Source organism: Rana temporaria, chromosome 5 (assembly GCF_905171775.1).
Source record: "Rana temporaria chromosome 5, aRanTem1.1, whole genome shotgun sequence".
In the NCBI taxonomy this organism is placed as follows: domain Eukaryota; kingdom Metazoa; phylum Chordata; class Amphibia; order Anura; family Ranidae; genus Rana; species Rana temporaria.
This window is the reverse complement of record NC_053493.1, coordinates 379,923,682-379,949,326: the sequence shown is the minus strand read 5'-3', so window position 1 is coordinate 379,949,326 and position 25,645 is coordinate 379,923,682. Positions and strand designations below refer to the sequence as shown.

The window sequence follows — 25,645 nt, the reverse complement described above, 5'->3', positions numbered from 1 at the left end:
ATGGTGGCGGCAGCATCATGTTGGGGTGGGATTTTCTTCAGCAGGTACAGGGAAGATGGGCAGAGTTGATGGGAAGATGGGTGGAGCCAAATACAGGGCAATCTTAGAAGAAAACCTTCTAGTCTGCAAAAGACTTGAGACTGGGGTGGAGGTTCACCTTCCAGCAGGATAACGACCCTAAACATTCAGCCAGAGCTACAATGGAATGATTTAGATCAGTGGTTCTCAACTCATGTCCGCAGGACCCACTAACAGGTCAGATTTTAAGTATTACCTTGGGGAGATGCAGACTAGAATACTGCAATCACTGAGCAGCAAATGATATCACCATGTGATATATTTCGGTTATCTAGCAAACCTGGCCTGTTAGTGGGTCCTGAGGACAGGAGTTGAAAACCACTGGTTTAGATCAAAGCATATTCATTTGTTAGACGTACACAGTCACACTCCAGACCGAAATTCAATTGAGAATCTGCAGCAAGACTTGAAATTAATGTTCGCAGACACTCTCCATCCAATCTGACAGAGCTTGAGATATTTTGGAAAGAAGAATGGGCTAACATTTTATTTTCTATATGTGCCAAGCTGGTAGAGATATACCCAAAATGACTTGCGGCTGTAATTGCAGTAAAAGGTGGTTCTACAAAGTATTGACACTTTCACATATTTATTTATAAAAAAAAATTCCACTTCACAATTATGTGCCACTTTGTGTTTGTCGATCACATTAAATCCCAATAAAATGCATTTACATTTTTGGTTGTAACATGTAACAAAATAGGGAACATTTCAAGGGGTATAAATACTTTTTCAAGGTACTGTAAATTATCCTAGCATTTCAAATATAATGTCCAATGGCATGTGTGTTTATTATTTTAGAATACAACTTAGAACCATGTGACGATCCAGGAGTTCCACTGTATGGAAGAAGGCATGGCATCCATTTTGGAGTTGGAGATATCGTAACATTTACATGTTCATCTGGATATCGCTTGGAAGGAATATCGGAAATTGTTTGTCTTGGCGGTGGGCGTCGTGTGTGGAGTGCACCTCTGCCAAGGTGTGTGGGTACGTGGTCAGCTGCTTTCATTTGCTTGTCTGTGTAGTCACTGATGTTATGCAATTTTATTCTATTGTTTGCACTTTTCTTTACATTATTAAATCAGCCTGTAACTATTTTGCGGGCAAATCATTTTTTAAGTTTAGTTTTTTTTTAAGTTTAATTTTATAACTAGTACTTTAGATATATGTGAATATTGCTGAACTGAATCCTCCTTTAATTGAATAGAACCACTGGAATACTTGACAAATATAAGCAACCAGCATGTACTTCAATATGCCAAATTAAGCAATGCTAGTATTGTCGACCTTTTTTATGCAGACATTCATGTTGAAATATGAACCTTTTAAATATTTAATAGTGGGGGGTGGGTCGGTGAGAGTTGAGGATTTTTTTTCCCCAAGAAATTTGAGAGGAGTATATGCTATAGGATAGATCCATTCTTAGTTTTTGTGTTTTCTTTATTGATTTATATATTTGTCTTTGTAAAAGTATGTAAGGTTTTATATCTATATAATAATTTAATAAAAATAATTTGAAACATAAATATTTAATACATTTTTAACAATCATTAAAAAAAGTTTAATTGCTTCTGTATTTTGGAACTACTATAAAAATGATGATTACATATCTTAATTTTTTTTTTAATCCTCCAACTACCTTACTGCTTTGATTTGCTCATTTCCTTGGCAAGTATATCTGTAGTCAAACATTTTTTTTGTATAGAGTACAGAAGGGGAAAAAACTGTCTTCATTGTTGTATGTTCCAGTTTAGGAACCTCTCCCTCAATGTTATCCTTGTGAAATCTCTTATTTTGGAGAGATTTATTCTTATTTTCCTGTTGGGTGCATGAAGTGACGGAAGATCTCTCCAAGCAGACATATACATAAATAAAGACCTGATAATCATTCTAACTCTTCCATATTCTAAAAGATAAAACAAATTGTAATCAAAACTATTTTAGTTTAAATAATGTCCAATGAAAAAAATATATTTTTTATTGTTGCTTATTTTATAAAATCACATTGAATTGTGATATGTCCATTTGAGAAAATAAAATTAGATACATGCTGTACATATTTAGTTAAAGTTAAAAATAATCTGTTGTTAATGTTAATCCATGTGGCAGTTGAAGTGGGCTCCATTTAGAATACAGTATCTACCACTTTAAGAAATGCGGTAAAATAAGCTCAGCGTTTAAATACCAAATATGCTATTTTATGAATTGATGTGGTATCTTATTAGTGAAAGCTTATAGTAATTGAATTACGGGCCAGGTACGGGTTGGGAGGGACTCTAGAGCCATTTGTTCCGTGTTTTTTTTAAAGCAAGGAGCCCCTCTGACAGCTGATGACTCATTGGTTGTTAAAGATGTGGTGGCCACCCACTCCTTAAAGTGGAGTTCCACGCATATTTACAAGAAGATCTTAAACTAAAGACTACCCTTCCACCCCTCGTTTTTGGATATATAAAAAATATGTCTGGATACCTAAATACCACATGTGAGCTGCTTTTGTGAATGGAGACCAGTAGCACTAGAGTCAACGAGCCCGAATTATTTTTCTGGCACAAAGAATTTTTAATGCAGTTCTACTAGATAAACTGTTTTTCACATTTACATATGAACTGTAAACAAAAAAAAAAAAAAAAGCTCATGGAAAAAAGGCAATGCATGAGTTAACAATTGGTCAAACTTTTAATTTATTTATTTAAATTTGTTTAAAATTCACACAGAAAATTAATTTATGAATATAGCTGTAGCCTTCATGACGAGCAGGACTGTGTTATCACATTGACAACCTTTCACTATAGATTATTCTGGGCTCCCAATGTAATCAGTGAAAATCACTGTTATAAGCAACCTTTTTTTAAATGAAATCCATTCAGTCATTGTGTACTATTGTGATTAGCTGTGTTTGGCCTATTGATCAATCACAGAGATCAACACAATAGTACACAATGGATTGTATGCATGGAAGCCATATATTGTGCACAATTGTCATGTGATCTACTGTGATTAGTGACAGTGATCCCATGGTATCAGCAGTGACCTGGTACACAGATCTGTACTTTGCTGTGTGTGGTGGACAGATCGTGCTGCAGAGTGGTGGCCCATGAGGCATGCATTTGGCACGATTCAGGGAGGACATCATATGACACCAAGCCAGGATGGGAGAGCTCTTGCCCAGCCATCATATTACAATAGACTGGGTGGAAAGCAGGTAATGTATGCCCAGCATAAGGAAAATTAATAAACATGATGCAGACAGAGAGGGGCTAATCTGCACAAATGATCTGTATAAACACCTTTGAAGTTAATGTCGAATGTTTTGGTTTACAGAGCGCAATAGCTCAAGCTTGGATTAAGTGGAAACTCTGATTAAATTGAGTGAGCCATCTATCTCCCCATTGTGTATAAAATACCTCTGAGCTTTCTCTTTAGAAAGACCATCACACAGTTCAAAACAATTGTGCATGCTTTGTTAAATGATTATTTCTAAAATAAAATATATATATAAATAAAAACATATATACAAAATATTAGTTTAAAACATAAGACAAAAATATAATACTTAAAACCATTATATTTTCCCCTTTAAATGACAATAATTGTGCTCAACTTTACATGATTGAACTATGTTGATAATTGTAAACTAATGTTTCATTGTTACAGTAGGTGAACCCGATTTTGTGTCAATCTCGCTCTCTTTCTCGGCGAGATTGAGCACCTACGAGCCCCATCGCGGGAGCCAGCGCCGAGCTGGCTTGCCGCGATGGAGACAGAGCCGTCATAGAAGCGACGGGAGATCCGACTTGGATTCCCGCCAATTCTACACGTGTGCGGCGTTTGCTATGAATCCTGAGGGGGAAGTCCCCGCCGGATTTTAAATAAAAATCCGGCATGGGTCCCCCCCTCAGGAGCATACCGGGCCCTTAGGTCTGTTATGGGTTGTAAGGAGAGCCCCCCTACGCCGAAAAAAACGACGTAGGGGGTCCCCCTACGATCCATACCAGACCCGTATCCAAAGCACGCTACCCGGCCAGCCAGGAAGGGAGTGGGGACGAGCGAGCGCCCCCCCCCCCCCTCCTGAGCCGTACCAGGCTGCATGCCCTCAACATGGGGGGGTTGGGTGCTCTGGGGCAGGGGGGCGCACTGCGGCCCCCCCACCTCAGAGCACCCTGTCCCCATGTTGATGAGGACAGGGCCCCTTCCCGACAACCCTGGCCGTTGGTTGTCGGGGTATGCGGGCGGGAGGCTTATCGGAATCTGGGAGCCCCCTTTAATAAGGGGGCCCCCAGATACCGGCCCCCCACCCTAAGTGAATGAGTATGGGATACATCGTACCCATACCCATTCACCTGCAAGAAAAGTGGTAAAAACACAAATAAACCACACAGTGTATTAAATATTTTATTAGTCTGCTCCGGAGGCCGCCCCCTGTCTTCTTTATTAGCTCTTTTACCAGGGGGGGCTTCTTCTTTGACGTCTTCGGGTGGGTGGGGGCCGCCGTCTGGTTCTCTTCCACCGCCGGGGGGGGGGTGGCTTTTAAAAAAGCCCCACCCCCCCGGCGGGTTTCCTCCGGCGTCTTCGGCGGGGCTCTTCTTCTTCCGCTATCCCGACGGGTCTTCTCCGCTATCCGGGGGGTCTCGCCGCTCTCCGCTGTTGACTCGTCGCACCCCGGTTCTTCGTCTCGCAGTCCGGTCCCTTCTTCCGTGCTGTACATCTTCTTCCGTGCTGTGAGTTCTTCTTCCGGGCTGTGACGTCATGTTCTTCACTTCTCTTCTTCTCCCGATGTTGACTCGCCGGTCCTCCTCGCTGAAATGACGGATGCGCGCCTTGCATCGGACCTATATAGGCCTCACAGTCCCATCATGCTCTGTACCTACCCATGTGATACCTACCCACGTGGGTAGGTACAGAGCATGATGGGACTGTGAGGCCTATATAGGTCCGATGCAAGGCGCGCATCCGTCATTTCAGTGAGGAGGACCGGCGAGTCAACATCGGGAGAAGAAGAGAAGTGAAGAACATGACGTCACAGCCCGGAAGAAGAACTCACAGCACGGAAGAAGATGTACAGCACGGAAGAAGGGACCGGACTGCGAGACGAAGAACCGGGGTGCGACGAGTCAACAGCGGAGAGCGGCGAGACCCCCCGGATAGCGGAGAAGACCCGTCGGGATAGCGGAAGAAGAAGAGCCCCGCCGAAGACGCCGGAGGAAACCCGCCGGGGGGGTGGGGGCTTTTTTAAAAGCCACCCCCCCCCCGGCGGTGGAAGAGAACCAGACGGCGGCCCCCACCCACCCGAAGACGTCAAAGAAGAAGCCCCCCCTGGTAAAAGAGCTAATAAAGAAGACAGGGGGCGGCCTCCGGAGCAGACTAATAAAATATTTTAATACACTGTGTGGTTTATTTGTGTTTTTACCACTTTTCTTGCAGGTGAATGGGTAGGGGTACGATGTACCCCATACTCATTCACTTAGGGTGGGGGGCCGGTATCTGGGGGCCCCCTTATTAAAGGGGGCTCCCAGATTCCGATAAGCCTCCCGCCCGCATACCCCGACAACCAACGGCCAGGGTTGTCGGGAAGGGGCCCTGTCCTCATCAACATGGGGACAGGGTGCTCTGAGGTGGGGGGGCCGCAGTGCGCCCCCCTGCCCCAGAGCACCCAACCCCCCCATGTTGAGGGCATGCAGCCTGGTACGGCTCAGGAGGGGGGGGGCGCTCGCTCGTCCCCACTCCCTTCCTGGCTGGCCGGGGTAGCGTGCTTTGGATACGGGTCTGGTATGGATCGTAGGGGGACCCCCTACGCCGTTTTTTTTCGGCGTAGGGGGGCTCTCCTTACAACCCATAACAGACCTAAGGGCCCGGTATGCTCCTGAGGGGGGAACCCATGCCGGATTTTTATTTAAAATCCGGCGGGGACTTCCCCCTCAGGATTCATAGCAAACGCCGCACACGTGTAGAATTGGCGGGAATCCAAGTCAGATCTCCCGTCGCTTCTATGACGCGCTTGCTGGGATGTGCTGTCACTATTCCAGTGAGTGCAAGATGTCGGCGAGATCTCGGCACCATGTCGCCGAGTATCAGCGCAACGTGTCGTGCTAAAAGCACAATATCACAAACACCTACTGTATTTATTCTCTGTTAGGAAAAAAATAATTTGTCAAGATAAATATCATGGGTTAGGACTTGGTAGAATAGACTTTTCACAAACGCATATAAACTTCTTTACCTCAGTTTAAAAAAATATCATTAAACAGTCTCACAGGCAAGTCATCATAGATTAGAGATTTAAACTTGACCTAAATGTACTTAAATTGGAAGCAGTGAAATAAAGTTAATGTTTTCAAACCACTACAGAGTCTGTGACATCAAGAAAGTTGAGCTTGAGGCATTTTGTACCTTTGCTTGATCGTTGCATCCCAGTAATCATTACAGTGCAGCCGTGGTGTGAGAAAAATGTCAACATCGGTAATGTTCAGTTACATTGGATTTAAAAATGTTATTGGTGTAAGCCCAGTCTGCCTGTACTGTATAACCACAATATAGAGCGGAATTGTATATGTACAGATGAACTGGATGGGCAAATTTTCCAGGGCTCCCAAAAAGTTCTCAAACAATTTAGATTTTTTTTATATCTCTAAAAATGTTAAATAATACTTAATGCAAAATGTAAAAGTAGAGCATTTAAATTAAACATTTGACATTTAGTTTTGTAGTAATCTACAGTATTGTATGGTGCAAAGGCTCTATAGATGGCACATTATCAGGATTTCTTTTTTTTTTGAAGAAGTTGCTCTGTAACAAGGGACAGCATCATATAGGTCATGAGCATACTAAAATGTATAATTGAAAATATTGTTGTTTGGATGGCATGTGGTTGGCAATTACAATGTAGGGTTATTACTTCAAACAAAAATGGATGAGATTGATGTCATCACCTGTTATTTTAGAACGTGCCTTGTCTGGGCAACATATATCTCAATGTAGACATACTTCCAAAATAAGCAGGTACAGACCAAGGGAACATGATAGGAAAGAGAAGATGATTTTCGCATTTGTTTTAACAAATGAACGTGTAAAATTCGAATTCCGAAAGATCCAACATAAAAAAATCTTTATTTTCGTTTGGTTGCAACAACAGTTCAATATAGATAGAAGATTCGACATGAGGGTGACAATAGCAATCTGTGTCTATCGAACCTGCGGTCGAATGTGCCTAACCTAACTCTATTAGTCCAAGATTATTTGACATAGAGAGAAAAGATTCAACATGATAGAGACATGATGATTTGATGAAGCATAAAAACATACGATCACCACAAACAGACATTTATAGTCAAATGCTCGGCCCATAGACTATAGAAGAATTCTAATGTTGGTTGACGAGAAATAATAATTAATAAATATAATTATTACTAGTCATACAACATTAGAATTCTTCTATAGCTTGTGGGTGGAGCATTCAACCAAAAATGTACGATTGCGGCGTCGTACAGTTTAGCTGCTTCATCGAATCTTCTTAGAACATTCGACAGACACCATAAACCTTAAATGACAGATTCGACCTGAATTAATTCAGATTTTCGGACAAATGCATTTTTTAACGAAACAAAATAAATAAAAAACTATTTTGGGAGTAACTAAATAAATGTATTTTCCGAAATGAAATATTTCAGTGTGCACATGTCTTATTATTATCTATTAAATAAAATAAAAAATATTTAGAGTGCTACAGCTTTAGATTTTAGATACAGTATATGGTATTTTATATTTTTTAACTTGATTTTTTATTTGGTTGGTCTGAACATATCAGTCTTATAGTGTAGTCATTAACCACATGCCATCCAAAACATGTCTTTCAGTGTCTTTCATACCACTTCAGGGATTTGTACATCCCCATGAGTAGACAATTGTGCTTTCACTAAGAATGTTAAAACCGCCAGTTTAAAGGGATCAGGTTAGTAATTATGTTAATGTGCTTAGTTATGTTTTACAGTTTCACTGGGGAAAGCAGTTATAAAGCACATCACTGCCTATTAAAATGTCTTCTCTCACTTTGTGCTTTATCTGCAGCTGAATGTGGAGCATCTGCAACAAATAATGAAGGAATTCTGCTGTCTCCGAAATACCCACTGAACTATGAAAATAATCATGAATGTATTTACAGCATTCAAGTACAAGCAGGGAAAGGAATCAATATCTCAGCAAGAACATTTCACTTAGCACAAGGGGATGTTCTTAAAGTAGGTTATTTGGATAAAAAGTATGCATTTGTGCTTTTAAAATATTTTCAGTTTATGTTCAATTTTATAAGAATAACTTTTCTATGATATTGCATGAAAATATTAAATTGAAAGGCAAATAGTTTCAAGATTAGTTTCACTGAATTATATTTATTGTATATACTTTTATGTAAGGTTGTAATAAGGTTGTACTGTATATTGAAAGGTAGATATGTCCCTGAGAGAAATTGGTAGGGAGATATTTGCCTGTCCACTGTAGCACCGATAGCCAGCACTGCTGACTTAAAGGGTCAGTAAAGGAAATGTTTTTATTTTTTTAAATAACAAACATGTTATACTTACCTCCACTGTGTTCCCGATCCTAGTCTTCTGGGGTCCCTTGGCGGCTGTCTCGGCTCCTCCCTGCAACAACTCCACACAGATATGCGAGCGAGCTTGCATAGTGTGGATCTCTTGCGGGTGCGCTCCCGTGATACAGCCAGCGGCCATAGCCGCCTCTGTATCACTCGTTCCCGCCCCTGGTGTGCCGTATCATTGAATGTGATTGTCAGCCACGCCCACCAATGGCTGTGCTGCTTTCAATCCATCCACTGCAGCCAATCAACAGCCAGGCTTCGACTTGAGGAGGATGACGGGGGGGAGCCCGGAAATTTCAAAGGGGCAGGTAAGTAAAACGGGGGCTCGGTGGTGGGGGGGGGGGGGCGGTATCATCTGATGTTTTTTCACCTTAATGCATTAAGGTGAAAACTGTTTTACCTTTACAACCACTTTAAGGGCAGGGCTACAATAACACCTGCCGACAGAGAAATGTTCCAGTGGGGTTTTTAGGCAAGCTCAATTAAAGAGTTGGGTGCAATATGTAAAATTGTAAAAAGGTTTATTGGGAATGTTACATGGGGAGTATAAATGAGATATGCATTAGCAAAAGACATTATAAAATATTTTCATATAATTTACAGCATACAACAAGTTAATATACAGCTAGATACAGTGAACATGGAATATATAAAAATCCTAACGTGTTTTGACCATAAGGGTCTTCTTCAGAGGTTTTTAGTTGTAACTGAAAAGAAAATTACAGAAGATTATTAAATGGTATTACGTATTTTTATTATTACTTGGCCACCCTCCCTACCCTAAGCCCCATCTATGTAGAGGCACTTTCCATAAGAAAAGAAAAAAGGGGAGGGGGGAGAGGAAAAAGTACAATATATGGGTAGTATAGAAAAGATTAATTAAAATCAATCATTAACAAGTAAAGAAATACGAAAACAGTCCAGATGAGGTTTCATCGTCACAACTCAGGAGGTCCAGCTGGTTCCCCGGAAACTGTTCCAACCTCGAAGGGCTCTTGCGTGGGCGTCCCATGGGTGCTGGGTAATCATGTGTGACACTACAAGGGGTAAACTGATACAGGGTGACGCCCAGCGAAGTGGTAGGCGGGGGGGAGGGATCACATGGAGGGAGTTGATGGCCTACAGTAAGATAAATAGAGTGCTATGTTCAATTGGGGTTTATTGCAGTGTATATGTATGTATGCACGCACGCATAGGACACGTCTCTGGAATAATTAGTTATTTAGGATGCCAAAAATTATTACCAACCCTGACACAAATTTCTAATATTAATTTAAAAGTTAGATTTGATTTAGTCAATTTAGTAAAGGAGTTAACACTTGGGAAGGTTGCAAATCAAACACTAGGAGGAGGTAAATTGGAACTGGAGGGGTGAGGAAGTGACTTAGGGACAGATGAACGAAATGGAATAGAAAGTACACTGAAGTGAAAAGGAAAAATGAGATGGGGGATAAGGGGTGGGTGTGAGGAAAAGGAGGGGAGTGAGAGGGAAAGGGGGGAAAGGAGGAGAAGACAGGAAACGGGGCAAGGAGGTGAAGGGGGAAAGGTGTGAAAAAACTGCTGAAAATAGACAATGGGTGAAAATGGGCCTGGTGAAAGAAGAGAATAGAGAAGAAAAGAAAAGAAGAAAGGGGAGAAACCGATGAGGAATGCGAAAAGAGAGGGGAAAATGAAGTGGGTGGGTAGGAAGGAGTGAAAGGAAAAGGAATCAATAACACCTGCCATCCTATCAGTGAGAATCAGCCAGGCTGCATCGAGTATTGGAGAACCTCTGTGAGCAAATATTGGAGGTAAAGGTCGTTCCCCTCAGTGTAGCTAACCCGTAGGCCCCATTCAGATCTTGTGTAGCAGGAATGAGAGTTTCTGCTTGAGATATTTAAAGTGTTATGCATAGGGCAGCCCATTTACTTTAATAGACTCCCATATGAGTGTTTGTTACCCAAAATAATTTTCTCTTCCTTTTTGGGTGACAAGCTTATTAGTAAAAAAATTATAATAATAAAAATGCCAGAAATCTATCCCCTATTTTGTAGATTCTATAACTTTTCCACAAACCAATCAATATACGCTTATTGTGTTTATCAAAAATATATATAATAGCGAAAAGTAAAAAATATATATATATTTTTTTTTCAAAATAGTCGCTCTTTTTTGGTTTATAGTGCAAACAATAAAAACCGCTGAGGTGATCAAATACCACTAAAAGAAAGCTCTATTTGTGGGAAAAAAGGGACATCAATTTTGTTTGGGTACAACGTCACACGACCGGGCAATTGTCAGTTAAAGCGATGCAGTGTTGTATCACAAAAAATGGCCTGGTCATTAAGGGGGTAAATCCTTCCGGTCCTTAAGTGGTTAAAACATTATATGTGCCTGTTGCACCATTTCTTGTTTTTTGCACCACGTCTTGGCCTGAAATATTGGAATAAAATTGGAGTAACTCAACCCCCCAAATCTCCTACTGACATCATTTTAATGGATATGAAAATAACCCCCCCACAGAAGAAGCTAGATGAGAGCAAAAGCTCTGTGATCTCATCATAGATATACATTTAGGTTTGATGTTGTTTCTAGTGAATTTTGAATTTAGTTAAAACACCCTACATATGTATAATTAAAATTCCTGTGTAGCTATAAAGACATTTTCTTTACTTTCTTTAGGCCCCTTTCACACTGGGGCGTGAGGTGCGTTGGCGGTAACGCGCCACTATTTTTAGCGGCGCTTTACCAACAATATTGCGGCGCTTTTCGGCCACTAGCAGGGTGGTTTTACCCCCTCTAGCGACCAAGAATGGGTTAAAAACCACCGCAAAGAACCTCTGCAGAGGTGCATTGCCGGCGTTATAGCCATGATGTCCCATTGATTTTAATGGGCAGGAGCGGTGGAGGAGGGGTATATACACCGCTCCTTCACCGCTCAAAAGAAGCGGCTAGCAGGACTTTTTTTTACCATCCTGCTAGCGCACCGCTCCAGTGTGAAAGCCCTCGAGGCTTTCACACTGGAGACACAGCAGCAGCTGTTCAGGGTTGGTTTACAGGTGCTATTTTTAGTGCAATAACGCCTGCAAACCGCTCCAGTGTGAAAGGGGTCTAAGTGTGGTAAACTCTGTGGAAAAATCATTGAAGTCCTAGAGGCTTAAAACATAAAGGGGTTGTAAAGGTTCATGTTTTTTAATGCATAGGATGCATTAAAGCGGGGGTTCACCCTATAACCCCCAAAAAAAAAAAATTTTTTGTTCTACCATAAAATCAGGCATTGTAGCGCGAGCTACAGTATGCCTGTCCCGATTTTTTTTTCCCCGTACTCACCGTTTACTCGTACATCGAAGATACCGACTCCCCTCGGTGAATGGGCGTGCCTATGGAGACGGAGGATGATTGACGGCCGGCTCTGGCGCGTCACGCTTCTCCGGAAATAGCCGAAATAGGCTTTGCTCTTCACGGCGCCTGCGCATAGCCTGTGCGCAGGCGCCATGAAGAGCCGAGACCTACTCCGGCTGTCTTCGGGGAGAGTGACGTGCCAGGGCCGACCGTCAATCATCCTCCCTCTCCATAGGCACGCCCATTCCCCGCGGGAGCCAAAATCTATAATGTAGGATTACAAGGTGAGTCCGGGGTTAAAAAAATCGGGACAGGCATACTGTAGCTCGCGCTACAATGCCTGTCTCGATGGTAAAATCATGTGAGTGAGGGTGAACTACCACTTTAAGGTGAAAAAACATCTGATGATTACCCGCCCACCAGCCCCCATTTTACCTATCTGCACTTATCGGCTATGGATGCCAAGTGTATAACACGGGAGCGCACCCAAAAGGTAAACCCCTCGGGAGAGAGCTTCCCAGAGGGGGCTAGTTATTGCAGGGAGGAGCCGAGAGAGCCGCCGATGGACCCCAGAAACTGGCGTTAAGGGCCACTCTGTGCAAAACGAACTGCACAGTGGAGTTAAGTTTGACATGTTTGTTATTTTTTTAAAATCATTGAACCTTTAGTATCACTTTAAAGCAGAGTTCCAGCATCTTACAAAAAAAGTCAGCAGCTCCAAATAATGGAGCTGCAGACATTTAATATAGAACACCCCATCATCTTCTGGGACACACACAGGTCCCAGCAGGCAGCGGGGGGGGGGGCAGGAGGAGGGGGCAATCCAAATCCAGAGATGACGTACCTCACAGCAGCAGTGTAGGATGGAAGCCCTGTTGCAAAAACCAACCAAAAGGTACAAAATGCCTAAAAAAGTTGCTTGATTGGATTACACCTTGTTTGATTTTAGCCTGGAACTCCATACTGTTTGATACAAAACAAAATAACCAGCTAAATGCAGCATTCCTGTCTGTATAACACATACAGTATACTTGAGAGGTTATTGTACTTTATACTATAAGTCTTCCATGTACAGTAAGCATTGCATGTTTCAATGGCATTAAGCAGATAATAGATGTCATCCTGGATGTACAGTATGTAATTAATTCTCCTAGATGATGGATAAGAAACCCAGGTTCTACTGTACACTGAATAATTCTCAGTATAGCAGTGCTGCTTGACTAGTTTTTCAAGAACAGTTGTCTTCAGTATCATCCCCATTTGAAGTTCATTTCAAAAGTAATTTATCTTGCTTGGCCTTTCATTGCTCTGCTGTCATGCCCCAAGGCAAAATGATCATTTACATTTTTTAAAGTTTTAAAACTTTATTTACAAATACATGTAAAGTGTATAGTGCTATTTACACTTTGTTTTACCAAGTTAACACATTTAGAGCCGGTTCACACTGGGGCGACTCGTCAGGCGGCTCAGCCGCCTGACGAGTCGCGTCCCATTCTATGCAATAGAACCATTCTAATAAGAGCTACGAAAAAGGTTCTTGTAGGACTTCGGGGGCGGCTCGGGGCGATTTTCATTGACTTCTATACAGAAGTCATTTTGCTAATCGCCTCTGAAGTCGTCTTCAGGATGACTTGCAGAGTCGCCCCCGAAGTCGTGCCGCCGCAGTGTGAACCGGCTCTCAGTGAGTGTATCTTAGGCACTTTGGGCCAGATTCACATACAAATACGTTACGCTGCGGCGGCGTAACGTATCCCATTTATGTTACACTGCCGCAAGTTTACAGCGTAAGTGCCTGATTCACAAAGCACTTACCTGTAAACTTGCGGCGGCGTACCGTAAATACCCTCGGCGCAAGCCCGCCTAATTCAAATGGGACGGGCACCATTTAAATTAGGCGCGTTCCCGCGCTGAACGTACTGTGCATGCTCCGTTCATAAAATTACCCGACGTGCATTGCGCTAAATGACGTCGCAAGGACGTCATTGGTTTCGACGTTAACGTAAATAGCGTCCAGCGCCATTCACGGACGACTTACGCAAACTACGTGAAATTTTACATTTCGACGCGGGAACGACGGCCATACTTAACATTGGTTACACCACCTAAAGGGCATGCTTAGTTTTACGTGACGCATCTCTACGGAAACAACGTAAATTTAGATCGACGGGCAAATCGGACGTTTGTGAATCGGCGTAACTAGTCATTTGCCTGTCGGATCTTAGGGCTATCTATGCGTAACCTGATTCTATGAATCAGGCACATAGATACGACAATCGTATCTCAGAGATACGACGGCGTATCAGGAGATACGCCGCCGTATCTCTTTTGTGAATCTCGCTCTTTGTTAATACATCACCTAAATGTGGTGAAGTTAACTACAAATGCATCTTCATATTTAAAGCTGTTCATGATATATAAAACATGGAAAACTCCAAGCAAAGAAACGTCTTATTGAACTCAATCACCACATATCAGCATTTCTTAAAGTTTTTACCTTTGAGGAACATTTGAAATATGTTTCAGATCTCAGGGAACCCCAACTGCAAGTTTTTATATACACAATATTTTCAAAAGTATTGGGGCACCTGCCTTTACACATGAACTTTAATGACATCCCAGTCTTAGTCTGTAGGGTTCAATATTGAGTTGACCCATCCTTTGCAGCTATAACAGCTTCAACTCTTCCGGGAATGTTGTCCGCAAGTTTTAGGAGTGTGTCTATAGAAAATTTTGACCATTCTTCCAGAAGTGCATTTGTGAGGTCAGGCACTGATGTTGATGAAAAGGCCTAGCTCGTAGTCTCCACTCAAATTCATCCCAAAGGTTTTCTATCGGGTTGAGATCAGGATTCTCTGCAGTCAAGTTCCTCCAACCCAAACTCACTCATCCATGTCTTTATGGACCTTTCTTTGTGCACTGGTCCATAAAGACATTGTCCAAATAATTTGGTGGAGGGGGGATTATGGTTCGTGATAGTTTTTTTAGGGGTTGGGGTTGGCCCCTTAGTTCAAAGGAAGGGAACTCTTAAGGCATCAGCATACCAAGACATTTTGGACAATTTCATTCTCCTAACTTTGTGGGAACAGTTTGGGGATGTCCCCCTCATGTTCCAACATGACTGCGCACCAGTGCACAAAGCAAGGTCCATAAAGACATGGATGAGCAAGTTTGGGGTGGAGAAACTTGATTGGCCTTTTTCAATTCAAGAACATTTACATTTTGTACTGACATGCTTTTAATATCAAGGAAATAATGAGCTGTTGATTGAAACCAACATAGTATAAGGCCTCTGTGAAGAGTTTGAGAAATGGCGTTGTGCTGGGCACTGGACATTTTGCCCAGTGTGGTTTGTGTGTGCTCTTATTTTTAATGAAACTCTACCGAACCAAAAAAGCCTGGTTAGAAAACATGTAATGTAGCTTTCTATGATAGCACTGTTATCTTATTACAACCCCCCCCCCAAAAAAAAAAAATATATATATAGTTAATCATTAATAAAAACACAGTTTCAGGAGACTACATATACCCAATATATCAGTAGATAGCATATTCCAACATTTATATGTTAACCCTTTTTAACTCCTTTCATTAGCTTACTTCCAAACTATAATATACATTAATGTCTATACCACTGGCCACAAAAGTGGGTACACCCCTATATGAAAATGTCCAAATTCAGCCCAATTAGCCATTTTCCCTCCCTGGTGTCATGTGACTCATTAGTGTTACAAGGTCTTAGGTGTGAATGGGGAGCAGGTGTGTAACATTTGGTGTTATTGCGCACACTACATCAAATTGGTCAGCGTGGCTGTTGACCCAGAAGGAAGCCTCTTATAAAGTTGAAGCAAAAGAAAGCCCACAAACAGTTTGGTGAAGACAAGCAGACTAAGGAAGTGGATTACTGGAACCATGTCCTGTGGCCTGATGAAACCAAAATAAACGTATTTGGTTCAGAAGGTGTCAAGTGTGTGTGGCAACCAGGCAAGGAGTACAAAGACAAGTGTGTCTTGCCTACAGTCGAGCCAGTGATGGGAGTGTCATGGTCTTGGGCTGCATGGGTGCTGCTGGCACTGGGGAACTACAGTTTATTGAGGGAACCATGAATGCCAACATGAACATGTTCTGTGATATACTGAATCAGAGCATGATCCCCTCCCCTCAGAAACTGGGCCGCAGAGCAGTATTCTAACATGATAATGACCCCAAACACACCTCCAAGATGACCACTGCCTTGCTAAAGAAGCTGAAGGTAAAGGTGATGGACTGGCCAGGCATGTCTCCAGACCTATACCCTATTGAGCCTCTGTGGGGAAACGGAAGGTGGAGAAGTGCAACATCCACCAGCTCTGTGATATCGTCATGGAGGAGTGAAAGAGGACTCCAGTGGCAACCTGTAAAGCTCTGGTGAACTCCATTCCCAAGAGGGTTAAATGATAGAAAATAATGGTGGCCACACAAAATATTGACACTTTAAGCCCAATTTGGACATTTTCACTTAGGAATGAACTCACTTTTGCTGCCAGTAGTTTAGACATACAAGCTGTACACTCACTGCTTTAAATTGTAGCAAAGTGTAATTTCTTCATTGTTGTCACATGAAAGATATAATACAATATTTAAAAAAATGTGAGGGGTGTATTCACTTTTGTGAGATACTATCTATATATATATATATATATATATATATATATATATATATATATATATATATATATATATATATATGTGTGTGTGTGTGTGTGTGTGTGTGTGTGTGTTTTTTTCAGTAATCAGGTAGAATACTTTTCTATTTTGTAAGCTGGTTTTAATTTTTTAATTTGTGTTGTGCACCCTTCTTTATCAACATTATCTTGTTTATTACTAATGTCATGTGTGTCTCTGATTACAGCCCCATTCATTCTGAATATAGAACCAAAAATATTTTAGATTTTTGATGTGCCTTTGTTCTACAGATATATGATGGGAGAGACAATACTGCTCATTTGTTGGGAGCCTACACAGCATCAGCGTTAAGAGGACTGACACTAAGCAGCACGTCAAACCATTTATTTCTGGAATTTAATTCAGACTCAGAAACACATGATGAAGGTTTTCAGTTAGTCTATACTAGTAAGTATACTTTATTGCAAAATTATTTACAGGCCTTAGTTAAGTTACAATTTTTTAATTGTCATGGTTAATGTACTGTATTGTTTTTGTGTTGTCCCCTATATAAATCGTGTATATAAAAATAATAATAATAATGTACTGTTTTACTAATGTATTATTTTTTGATTTCAACGTTTTAGAGCTGCAATAGTGTAACACATAACAAAGAAAAAATATATGGCAATGCAGGAGCATGTGCAGCTTGTCCCCTAGCTCTGCACTATCAATAAATATATTGGGGGCAGTGGAGGAAAGGGAAGATCAGAGGGGGCAGGATCAAACAGACTTTTTATGCAATGCAGAGGATTAACCCCTTAGGTTCCACAATCCATATTGCTACGGAGCTTGTCATTAAGCATACAAGTATACGGTGTACCGGAGGAGTGTCCAGGGTGTCCGCATTGGGTCTGAGGGCCATTCTGAGGTCCATTTTATACAATACAAAGACCATGGCTGGGTCATAGCCGACTGTGAGTTTTGGCTTATTTTTGCTAAGCGGCCAATTTATCTACGGTGGTAGGCACTTTGGTTTCAAGCACTGTGGTGTTACCTGATTGGGCTTTTTTGGACTTGTACAATCTATGGTCTTTTTGTGACTCTGTTTTTTTATGTTATACTGGCACCATACTCACCCTTGGGATTGCCACATATTATCAGTTATTTTTAATATATTTTCTTTTTGAGGATCGATTTAAATTAACTTCTATTGGCACAGTTCTTTCTTTATTTATGTACATTTGTGTTTATCCCACCAGTGCTGCTGCCTATGTTTTTCTGTTTTTCTGATTTAAATAGTTTGTCTTAGCGCAGTTTTTTTTTATTTTAATGCAGGAGTTTATATGACAATGGGAATCTATATTTAACTCAAATTACTCCACCCACAGCTAACCTGTTTTGAGTGATGTTTCCTAGATGAGAAAGTGATGCAGTCTTAAAGTTATCACAGTAATGGAAAGTGAAAAATCTGAAAATTTGTGTATCAAAAGTAATTGTACATATTACCCAATACGTTTTCTGCTGCTTGTTTGGTTTGATTTCAAACCAAGGTTAAAAAAAAAGATCATGGCAAATGCAGCTGTTAAGGCTTTTAAATGAGTATGCCTGCTAGTTCAAAAGGAGAAGGACCTTCGGACCTGCAGCATCATGTATAGTATACAATTGTCTCCTTTCTAATAGCTCTTTAGAAAATATGCAATGTTTCAGAGCTAAATGCACCTTGCTCTGGCACATTCTAATTCCACAAATGTAAGCATTTTTACAATAAGCAATAACAAAGCAAATTACTTTATGAGGGATGACACTGGTCTGAGGTCTTTCTGAAAACTATAGCTGAATATGACACATTCAGGAATTTTAAAATGTGTTAATATGCTAGTGCCATTTGTCCTATTGCCTTGTCGCCTTATTGCACTAGTGCACAAGTGGATGGATTCTCATTAGAAAATGGGAAGCTCCCTTGACAATTAGAAATACCAGCAGTGTTGCTTCAATCCTAAACACATTGCAAATTAAATGCAAATGTAGAGAAGCACACTGTTAAAGCTCTTCTGTGGAACTAGTCTGACAACAGACAACAGACTGTTGGAAGAGCTGTGGCAGCTAAATTTTGTAGGGAGCTTAAATCTTAAGAGGCAGGCCATTGCCTCCACACATTACAATTTTAGTTTAGATGTACCTTCACCCAGACTACAACCAAAACTTGCATGTAAACCCAGCTCGGACCCAGCGTCAGAGTAATGACAGAGTCCTGGTTGAGGTCCAAGAATTGCATATTATTGTACCCCTGGGAACAAAGGGTGAAAACACATTATCAGCTTCTACATTTGCCACTTATGAATTCTGAAAAGAAGTGCTGTTAAACCAAATTTAAAAGGTAGAGAATATGTGTGCTTATAATAATAAACAGAAGGAAAACTGTATATTTTATTAACAGTTTTATGTTTTACCAATTTTGTAAAGGCTTTGAACTCTCCCACTGTGAGGACCCAGGTGTGCCACAATTTGGATACAAAATCAGTGACCAGGGACATTTTGCTGGCAGCACCATCATCTATGGATGCAACCCAGGCTACACCTTGCATGGAAGCAGCCTATTGAAATGCATGACTGGAGAGAGAAGAGCATGGGACTATCCTCTGCCATCCTGCATTGGTAAAAATGTTTTGTATTTTTTTTTCTATTTTTCATCCACTGCCATCTTGCATTACATTTCTTTTCTTTTCTGAAATATGATGTGTACCGTCATAAGCAAATATTGTGATGCTCTCTTGTGTTTGATAATTCTTCTATACTCACTGTTATTATTTTCAATTAGCTGAATGTGGAGGTCGTTTCAAAGGAGAATCTTCAGGCAGAATTTTATCACCAGGATACCCCTTTCCATATGATAATAATCTGCGCTGCACATGGATAATTGAAGTGGACTTGGGCAATATTGTAAGGTAAAGCAGATAAGGCTTGGAATTTCGAAACATTGCAAGAAATATCTTAGCAAATATAAATTTGCTGACACTTCTCACAATTTGATGTTGATACCGATAGCTACATATACATAATCTGTATATGTATACAGGCTAGGAATTTGTTCAGAGTCTTTCTTTTTTCAAAAACAAATTCCTGTTTCAAGAGAAACATTGACACCAGTTAACTTCTCTTTAAAGTGTGGGGAACACTAATAAATAATTATGAATAAATAATATACAAAATTAGAAAAAAATGTCTTCTGTCCTCTGTCCTTCTCTGCTCCCCCCTTCATCCTTCCCTTTCCTTCATTATATTCTCTCCTCTCTTCTCCATCTTATCCTCCATTCTCCCATCCTCTCCTCTTCCCTTCCCTTGCCACCAATGTATTCTCTAATCTCCCCTCATACTTATCCTTTCCTCTTCTCCCTGTCTTACTCTCCTCTCCTGTCTCATCCTTTTCTCCCCTCTCTATCTTCCTATTTTCTCCATCTCTTCTACAGTACATAGTAAAGCCACCATATTGTAAACATGACGGAGTAGTAGTGATAACTAACAAGAAACAAAATGTTGGTAATACTCCGTGCACACGATCGGAAATTCTGACAGCAAAAGTATGATATGAGCTTTTGAATGGAAATTCCGACCATGTGTATGCTCCATCAGACTTCTGCTAACAAAAGATTGAGAGTCGGTTCTCAAATTTTCAAAAAATGTGATCGTCTGTAGCAATTCCGACGCATGTTTCGAAATTTTGACGAATGCTCGGAAACATTGAACTTAATTTTTCTCTGCTTGCCGTAGTGTTGTACATCACCGCGTTCTTGACGGTCGAAAGTCAAAAGTTCAGAGAACTTTTGTGTGACCGTGTGTATGCAAGACAAGCTTGAGCAGAATTCTGTTGGATAAATCATCCAAGGTTTTTCCAACAGAAAAACCGATTGTGTGTATGCGGCATTAGAGTTTTAGGACAAAAATATAACTAAATATTTATTTTTTCTACTTAGTATATTATTATATTTTAAATAATATTTATACTTCACATTCTATCTATCTATCTATCTATCTATCTATCTATCTATCTATCTATCTATCTATCTATCTATCTATCTATCTATCTATCTATCTATCTATCTATCTATCTATCTACCTACCTAGTCCCAGTAAATATGCCATACCTCTCAATTTTTATCAGTTCCATTCCATACATTTAAAGAATAGTTCAATAGTAATAGAAGACTAAAAAGTCCTATTACACTGTATTTCCCCTGTAGCATCAGTAATTTGGAATATCTGAATAATTATGTCTGTAATGCGTGGCTTACAGTTGTTCGTTTGAACAAACAGTACTGAAAATTATGTGAAGCAGTGCAGGCAAATCCCACAATTAATCCATGTGGGACTATGGCTAATTAATCATGACAACTGCCTCAAATCTGTTATATTCTATGCATTTTTGCAATACCAACTAGAGAAAAGCAGCCAGCATTAGCTCGTGGTAGCAGTTAAAGATACCAAAGCAACACACATGGGAGCAAATGTGGAATCCAACATGTGATTTTTCCATGTGGATGCTTTGTAATTTGGAAGGTAGTGTGATATTACTTTTTTGTGCAAATGCCTTTTGATGCTTACAGCTTAAAAGTAAGAAAGCAAAATCAACTAGTACAGACCCGCCCTAAAGTGTAACTTCAAATGCTGTCCAAACCTACCGGTCCAACCGTCCAACTCCAACCAAAACTTTCTTTACAGCTACCTGTGTTCCATTTGGGGATTGTTTTTATTCCCACTGTGCTTGACACCTGCCAAGTTGACAAGAATCTCCTATATAGAAACAGATGTTGAAGTGCAGACTCTTCTACACTCTAATCAAACTGATTTTTTTTTTAATTTTTACTTGTTTCCCTTCAATTTAGTTTGGGAAATTTTATTTTTGATATATATTATTTATAAGTTACGCTGTAATTTTTTAATATTTGGCACTGATGTTTGTGGTCATGGGTTATGACACTCAGATGCATATGTGCATTAATTATATGGAGCAGTAAGAGCAGAGGTTAGTTTTAGTAACTATATTATAAAGCTATCTGTATATAAAATCACTAGTAAATATTTTGAAGATATACATCAAGTTATATAGAGGTAATTCCCACTATTGAAAGACACGCCTTCTCACAACACTGTTATTAGACATGTAAAAAGCATAACATTAGATTTATTTGATTAAATTAATTGTGGCATTTTTTTTTATTCTTTTGTCCCCCCCTCTCCTGTACATCTGATCCTGTAGTGACCTGTATATTAACACCTTTGGCTCCTTTATATGGCGTATTAACCCCTCATATTGATCTTTACACTGTATGTGACCTGTACATTAACCTCTTCACCTCCGTCTGTGTATGATCTACAGTATAAATTAATGATGCAGTGTATGGAGTGCACCATTACCAAGCTCCATGTTTAACCACCTCACTACCAAAGTGTGTCTCCATTTTCAAAAAATTGAGCCTGGGAAATAGGTTGCCTTGATGTGTCTACTTTAAAAAAATGTATTCCAATTAAATATTCCCATCACACATTTTCCTGCAAATGGCTTATAGCCAGTGGGTTCTGTAGCAACTTACATAGCTACATAGTTGGTAAGGTTGAAAAAAGACACACGACCTTCAAGTCCAACCTATGTGTGTGCGCTTTTATGTCAATATTATATTGTATATCCATGTATGTTATTGTTGTTTAGGTACCTATCTATTTTTTTTTATTATTATTTATGATCCCCTTCTGAAACCACTGCTTGTGGAAGAGAATTCCAATTTTTTTCTGCTCTTACTGTAAAGAACCGTCTACGCAGTTTCCAGTTAAATCGCTTTTCTTCTAATTTTAGTGAATGGCTGCAAGTCTTTTTAAATGCCCTTCCACAGAAAAGTTTTATGCCTATTGTGGGGTCACCAGTACGGGATTTGTGCATTGAAATCACATCCCCTCCCAAGCATCTCTTCTCCAGAGAGAATAAGTTCAGTGATTGTAATCTTTCCTCATAACTAAGATCCTCCAGTCCCTTTATTAGGTGTGTTGCCTTTCTCTGTACTCGCTCCATTTCCAGCACATCCTGCCTAAGTACTGGAGCACAGAACTGGACGGCATACTCCAGGTGCGGCCAGACCAGAGTCTTGCAAAGTGGGGGGATTATTGTTTTATTTCTGGAGTTAATTCCATATTTAATGCATGCCAATATTCTGTTTGCTTTGCTTGCAGCAGCTTGGCATTGCATACCATCTACTAGGACTCCCAGGTCCTTTTCCATCCTAGATTCCCCCAGAAGTTATCCCCCTAGTGAGTAGATTGCATTCATCTTTTTGCTACCAAAATGTATTATTTTTTTTATTTATTTTTTACGGATGGGAACATGTAACAATACAAGGTTAAAGCATATACCAGTAGCACACTGTGGCATTCCTGATGAAGGGGTCCTGTGTGACCCCAAAACTTTACATCTCTTTGCTGTGTAATCATTCTAATACATTTTTATATGCTTTTTTTAAAGATCCATGGTGCGCTGGCAAGGTATGAATTAAAGTGGAGTTCCACACAGATATTTTTATTTTTTTACCCCAAAACAATGTGAAAAAAATATATACTCACCAGAAAGGGCTGTTGCTATGCGGAAGTAGCTCTTCTGCCTCTTCCTCCACCGCGGTCCTCTTCTTCTTCGTCCTGCATCGCAGTGTCTTCTGGTGAATGGGGCGCGCTGCCTTCTGGGAACTGTGTGTATCCCAGGAGGCAGCCGCCCATTCACAAAGCGTTGTGCGAGTCGCACATGCGCAGTAGGAAATGTGCCTGTTTCCCTTAGTCAGGATGGAGGCGCCAGGACTGAGCGATCGCCGTCGGGGGCCCATCATCGCTGGCACCTAGGACAGGTAAGTGTCCTTATTAAAAGTTAGCAGCTACACTGTTAGTAGCTGCTGACTTTAAAAAAAAAATTGCAGGTGGAATTCCGCTTTAACATAGATTTCTAAATCCATGCTCAGGCAATTAAAAATACCCAGAAAAGCAGCCTGCACAATATCCTGATATACAGTGCCTCAAAAAAGTATTCATACCCCTTTAAATTCTACACATTTTGTTTGTCATGTTACAACCAAAAATGTAAATGTATTTTATTGGAATTCTATGTGATAGACCAACACAAAGTGGCACATAATTGTGAATGGAAGGAAAATGATAAATGGTTTTCAAAAGATTTTACAAATAAATATGTGAAAAGTGTGGGGTGCATTTGTATTAAACCACTCTGAGTCAATACTTTGTAGAACCACCTTATAGCTGCAAGGCTTTTTGGGGATGTCTCTACCAGCTTTGCACATCAAGAGAGTGAAATTTTCTTTGAAAGTGAAATACTCTTTCCATTTTTGGATGATGGATTCAACAGTGCTCTGTGAGATGTTCAAAGCTTGATGCTGTTTGTTCACTAAGGTTCTCTAACAAACCTCTGAGGGCTTCACATAACAGCTGTGTATATATATATATATATATATATATATATATATATATATATATATATATATATATATATATATATATATATATATACTGAGATTAAATTACACACAGATTGACTCTACTCACAGTACTAATTAGGAGATTTCTGAAGGCAATTGATTCTACTAGATTTTGGTTTGGGGTATCAGAGTAGAGGGGACTGAATACAAATGCACGCCACACTTTTCAGATATTTATTTGTAAAAACAAATGAAAACCATTTATCATTTTCCTTCCACTTCACAATAATGTGCCACTTTGTGTTGGCCTATCACATAAAATCCTAATAAAATACATTTAAATTTTTGGTTATAACATGACAAAATGTTGAAAATTTCAAGGGGTATGAATATTTTTTCAATGCACTGTACAACAATATAAAAGTGCAAACACTATATTAGGTCTCTTAAAAAAAAAACACTTGCCAATTATCAATGTGTATATAAACGAAATAAACTGTTAGGGGTAGATTCAAGTACCTCGGTGCATTAATACGCTGGGCGCAGCGTATCTAAGATACACTACGCAGCCGCAACTTAGTTTATTTTTTTCGAATCCTCAAAGAATTTGCGTGTAAGTTACGGCGGCGTAGTGTATCTTTGGCGTCGTAAGGGCACGGAATTCAAATGGATGTAATGGGGGCGTGTTTTATGTAAATACGTTGTGACCCAACGTAAACAACGTTTTTTTTAACTGCACATGCGCCGTCCGTGGGGGTATCCCAGTGCGCATGCTCGAAATTAACCCGGAACAAACCAATGCTCATGACGGTGACATTATTCTACGCAAATCCCTATTCGCGAACGACTTACGCAAACGACGTAAAAATTTAACTATACGCCGGAAAAAGCAAACCACATAAAAAAAAATGCGCCGGCCGTACGTACGTTCGTGGATCACCATAACTAGCTAATTTGCATACTCAATGCGGAATTCGACGGTAACGCCACCTAGCGGCCGCCGAAAAATTGCAGCTTAGATCCGACGGCGTACTAAAACGTACGCCTGTCGGATCTAGCCGAGATGCCGTCGTATCTTGTTTTGTGGATACAAAAAAAGGATACGATGCGCAAAATTTGAAATTACGCAGCATATCAAGAGATACGCCAGCGTAATACCTTTGTGTATCTGCCCCTTAATGTATATAATAAGTGCATACAAAACACAATCTATAATGTGCACCGCAATGTGAATCAAAAAGCAAATATCCATTGCAAACTGGAAAGATTATATTGTAAAAACTGTTATAATCCAGTCCAAAAAGTCAGAAGCATAAGAAACCAGTCACAATCACAAGGAATTTCAACACAAGCATTTCTGTGATATCCACACTACCTCTGTGTTACTATCAAACTCTGGGGTCTGTGTGGGTGGTGACGTCACCGTGTCCAACTCCACCCAGATGCAGGGGCGGACTGACCATTGAGTCACTCGGGCACTGCCCGAGGGCCCCATGCCACTTGGGGCCCCATCCGGGTTGCCAGGCTCAGTAAAACCAGGGACAGTATG

General features: G+C 40.4%; 1 protein-coding gene across 1 annotated transcript in view; it reads left to right on the top strand.

Annotated features, from left to right (window-relative positions):
• LOC120941319 (CUB and sushi domain-containing protein 3-like) overlaps nt 1-25,645 on the top strand; it is a 105,733-nt gene that overhangs the window by 47,206 nt on the left and 32,882 nt on the right. Inside the window, exons 7-11 of the mRNA XM_040354645.1 lie at nt 880-1,068; nt 8,143-8,312; nt 16,942-17,098; nt 19,097-19,288; nt 19,452-19,578. Coding sequence (XP_040210579.1) covers nt 880-1,068; nt 8,143-8,312; nt 16,942-17,098; nt 19,097-19,288; nt 19,452-19,578 — 835 coding nt within the window. The remainder of the gene's footprint in view (nt 1-879; nt 1,069-8,142; nt 8,313-16,941; nt 17,099-19,096; nt 19,289-19,451; nt 19,579-25,645) is intronic.